Source organism: Mizuhopecten yessoensis, unplaced genomic scaffold (assembly GCF_002113885.1).
Source record: "Mizuhopecten yessoensis strain PY_sf001 unplaced genomic scaffold, ASM211388v2 scaffold11099, whole genome shotgun sequence".
In the NCBI taxonomy this organism is placed as follows: domain Eukaryota; kingdom Metazoa; phylum Mollusca; class Bivalvia; order Pectinida; family Pectinidae; genus Mizuhopecten; species Mizuhopecten yessoensis.
Window position 1 is genome coordinate 300,866 of NW_018408879.1, and position 3,624 is coordinate 304,489.

General features: G+C 39.2%; 1 protein-coding gene across 1 annotated transcript in view; it reads left to right on the forward strand.

The window, feature by feature from the left end:
• Nucleotides 1-1,874: 1,874 nt before the first annotated feature.
• The window catches only part of LOC110465716 (uncharacterized protein PB18E9.04c-like), a 5,835-nt gene continuing 4,085 nt past the window's right edge, over nucleotides 1,875-3,624 (forward strand). The window contains exon 1 of the mRNA XM_021521724.1: nucleotides 1,875-2,018. Within this exon, the coding sequence (XP_021377399.1) occupies nucleotides 1,875-2,018 (144 nt within the window). The remainder of the gene's footprint in view (nucleotides 2,019-3,624) is intronic.

The window sequence follows — 3,624 nt, forward strand, 5'->3', positions numbered from 1 at the left end:
GCTCGGCTATTAGGCGACGATCTTACAACTTTGTAGACATTGGTATATTTAAAGGCATAATCCGGGGGGGGGGGGGGGGGGGGGGGGGTGCATCTATTTAACTATATCGAAATGATAATCTATAAATGATTATACGGAAAATGCGCGTGCTTTATTGGCACTAAAAATAGTTATGTGTGTTTGAAAGGTCGAATCGTGTTTCTGAATTCAAGTTATACTCTGTAAATGTCTCGGTATAATTCAAAGAATGATGATCTACCGATTTACTTGTATATGGAACTACAAAGAACAGGTGGTTTTGTTAAAAGGTCAGAAATTGCCGTTTTCATTATTGCAGGAAGAATTTAAAACATATCCCCGATTTTTTTTATTAGAAAAAAATAGATTAGCAGTTAAATAGACACCGCTCCTTAATGTCAAAGTCGTCATGAGTACTTCCTAACTCCCAGGTCATACCGCTTATAGTTCGTATAGCTTCTATTTCAATGTAAAAACACAAAGGAGTCTTTGTTCTGTAATAGATAAGAAATAGATTAAACGAACTGAAAATGTTTTGATTAAAACTCTTTTCATTCTCTATCTGGTAGATGTTCCCGTAAATAAGCAGTTATGACGCCCATTTATTTACCCATTAAACTGAAACAGCCGTAGTAGTGAGTGTTATAGGGCCACTCAAATGTTCGAGTCTAACGAACACTGATTTAATACTAAAAGCATTACAAACACATGAAACACATCACATCATATTGTTAAAGTGTTCAAAAGATACCTACATTCTGTATCCAACTCGCCTTGCTTTGTTTCAAAGCATTGCTATTTGAATCATACATTTAAGCTCCATTAGATCGTGAACGTGTCTTTTTGTAGAGATCCGTACTGTGGGTGAAAGGGTTGTGTTTTCGGATGAACTTGTTTGTACATAGTGCGGGGAGCATAACCTTACAGAACTGGTGAGAAACTAGTCGCTCACAGTAGCAGGACTTATTGAATTAGTGGAGCTCTTCGGTAATGTTAACGATATGTTTATGTGTAAAAAGTTTATGTTTGTAGCTAGAGGTCAGAATTATCCAGCACTTTTCGACAGAGAACACGGGAGAAACCTAGAGTCTTTTACCTCGATCTGTTCCAAGGTACATGTAAACTTTACAAGATTATTAACAAATCCAACTCGGTAAACTAAGTGTGCCCAGACCCGTGGCTTCAAAATAAAGTTCAAGACGGCGAGAACAAATTATATCAGCTAATAACAGTGGTCTATAACTAAATACTGTATCCGGCAGATCATAACTTCACTCTACAACTAATAGTGAACTAGTGAAGTACAATAGTGTACCATATAGTCACAACCCAATGAACAATGTGCTCATTTGGTCTATTTTGTATTTTGTATTTTGATAAATTAAAATATGACGATAAAGGGAAAATGTACAGTGATAATTATACGAGATGCTGTGATTATACATCACTCCAGGTAGGGGCATGTCGAATGAGGAGATGGTTTGTCGGTTGTCACAAAGGCAGTGCATAGCTATGTGACTATAGGTATCAAATTGTCTCCCTTTGGTGTACTCTTCTGTCTTTGTATTAAACGCCCACCGGGATGCTTATATCTCATTGCATTCATCGACGTTTCCGCGGCTTTGCCAGGTGATTGTGTTTTTATCTGTACTTCTGTATACATCACATATCGGTTTGCTTTTTAATTACTTGTTTTGTATTGAGCTTTATTTACGAACGCTAGGTATGTTGTGGTATCGAGCGACTGTTAATTACAAAGACAGAGGTCCACGCTCAGCGCGTTGTATCGTGTGTCAGGTGGTCAATACATTACCTGGCCATCCGTCGCCAAGTTATTACCAAAGTGCTGTCTTAACATGTCAAACATCGAGACATTCCGCATGCCCCAATCACACTGTCTGCCCCCTCCACAGCATCCATCACTCCCTCGCCCGTCCATTGCAGCTGCTGGCCGACAGTTTATGTGTGTTCACAACATAAAGACTGCCCTGGCATTTCAGGTACATGTGGTTAGGTGATACTTTCCCGATTCTGGAACTGGACCTGAGAAAACTATCATTCAGTGACCACATGTGAGTCGTATGCACAACATGGCCAATACTGTTATGATTCGAGCACTGGTATCTATATCTTGTAGGTCAACACAATCTTTCGTTTACGAAGTGTACCCCGGTCTTCATGCTATCTATAGGCCTATATAATTTACCTTTCAAAACAGTTAGATAAAAAGAAATATCGTTAATTTGTCACACTTTCATCTAATAAGAATTACTCCTTCCTTGAGCTAGAGTCCAGGAGGCATCTAAGAACAATGTTCTACTTTTCTCTTTCTCAAGAAACCAGTAGATATACCATGCTTGCATTATGCATTTTCTGCTTGATTCCCATACTATTAACAGCACTCTGTTCCAAACACGTCGCAAATTAACAGTAAAACAACAGATGAGTTGAATAAATGGGTTCCTTGTATTTATAATGTCGACACCGGTATGACTCACTTCACATTTCGGCAACGTATGACCGTTACCGATATTTTAAAGCCCGCAAAAGCTCGGGAGAGAGTAAGAGGTTAATATTTAACAGCAAACACTCTCAACAGAAACATTACACAGTTTAATTATTTTTTTAAATTTTCAAGGTTTCGTGAAATGACATGATGGTTGTAATTGTAGTTTATGGCTTTGTCACAAAATATGTAATTTGCGTAATTAAAGTATATTTCCTGGAAGGCAGATAAACAGCAGAGCATCTTACTAAATGCACTGCTGATATGTGTGCACACTATAATTATCGTTAACACAAACAAACAGCTATTACCGTCTGTCGAGGTGTGTTTTGGAAATCGTCAACCTATATATATTGTTTACAGGTAGTTTGGATGAAGCTCTTGTCACTTCCGGTTCTTACTGACCTACGTGTGAATTCGAAATCGTTCATCAGAACCAAGTGATGTATACTACATGTTCCGAGTATTTCTCGAGTACAGTATGTAGATGTGGAATACCACTAAAGGCCAAATGTAATGGAAATCAGCTTATTCTGGCTAACGATCTCGTTATTTCTGCTCGGTTAATTGTGCGACCAAGTGATCCCATCATTACAAACTATACTCCCTTGATTTAGGCGGTCATAATATATGTAGTTCGTGTGTAGTTGTTTACTGGGAGCTTGGTCTGAGCATACTATGACTGGAGTGCGGCGATCACTGGACCTACGAATATTGCTTTGAAACCAAAAGACTACTGTTCCTGTTCCTCCTGCATGCAATACCACTTTGCAACATTGGTAAACCTCCCCCTTCCCCCTATCAACCAGGTACATTTAGAACATCTTTCAGCCACTTCTCACTGAAAAGCAATGAATCTTCATCCTTTCGCGAGTGTAGGAATGTTTGTAAATCTGGAGGGTTGCGTCCGACCTTTTCTACCAATCTGTTTCGGTATTCCTGTCTTCAGATCACTTTCACTCCCGTAAAGAATGTTTTGAAAACACGAGTATGACTGATGATGTTAGTCGTGAGTGATACCTAAGTGTTTACAACTGGTCTTGATTCAGTAACCGGTCGTACGTGCCTCGGCGCTACCTCATTCCTCCCCCTCCCGCCTC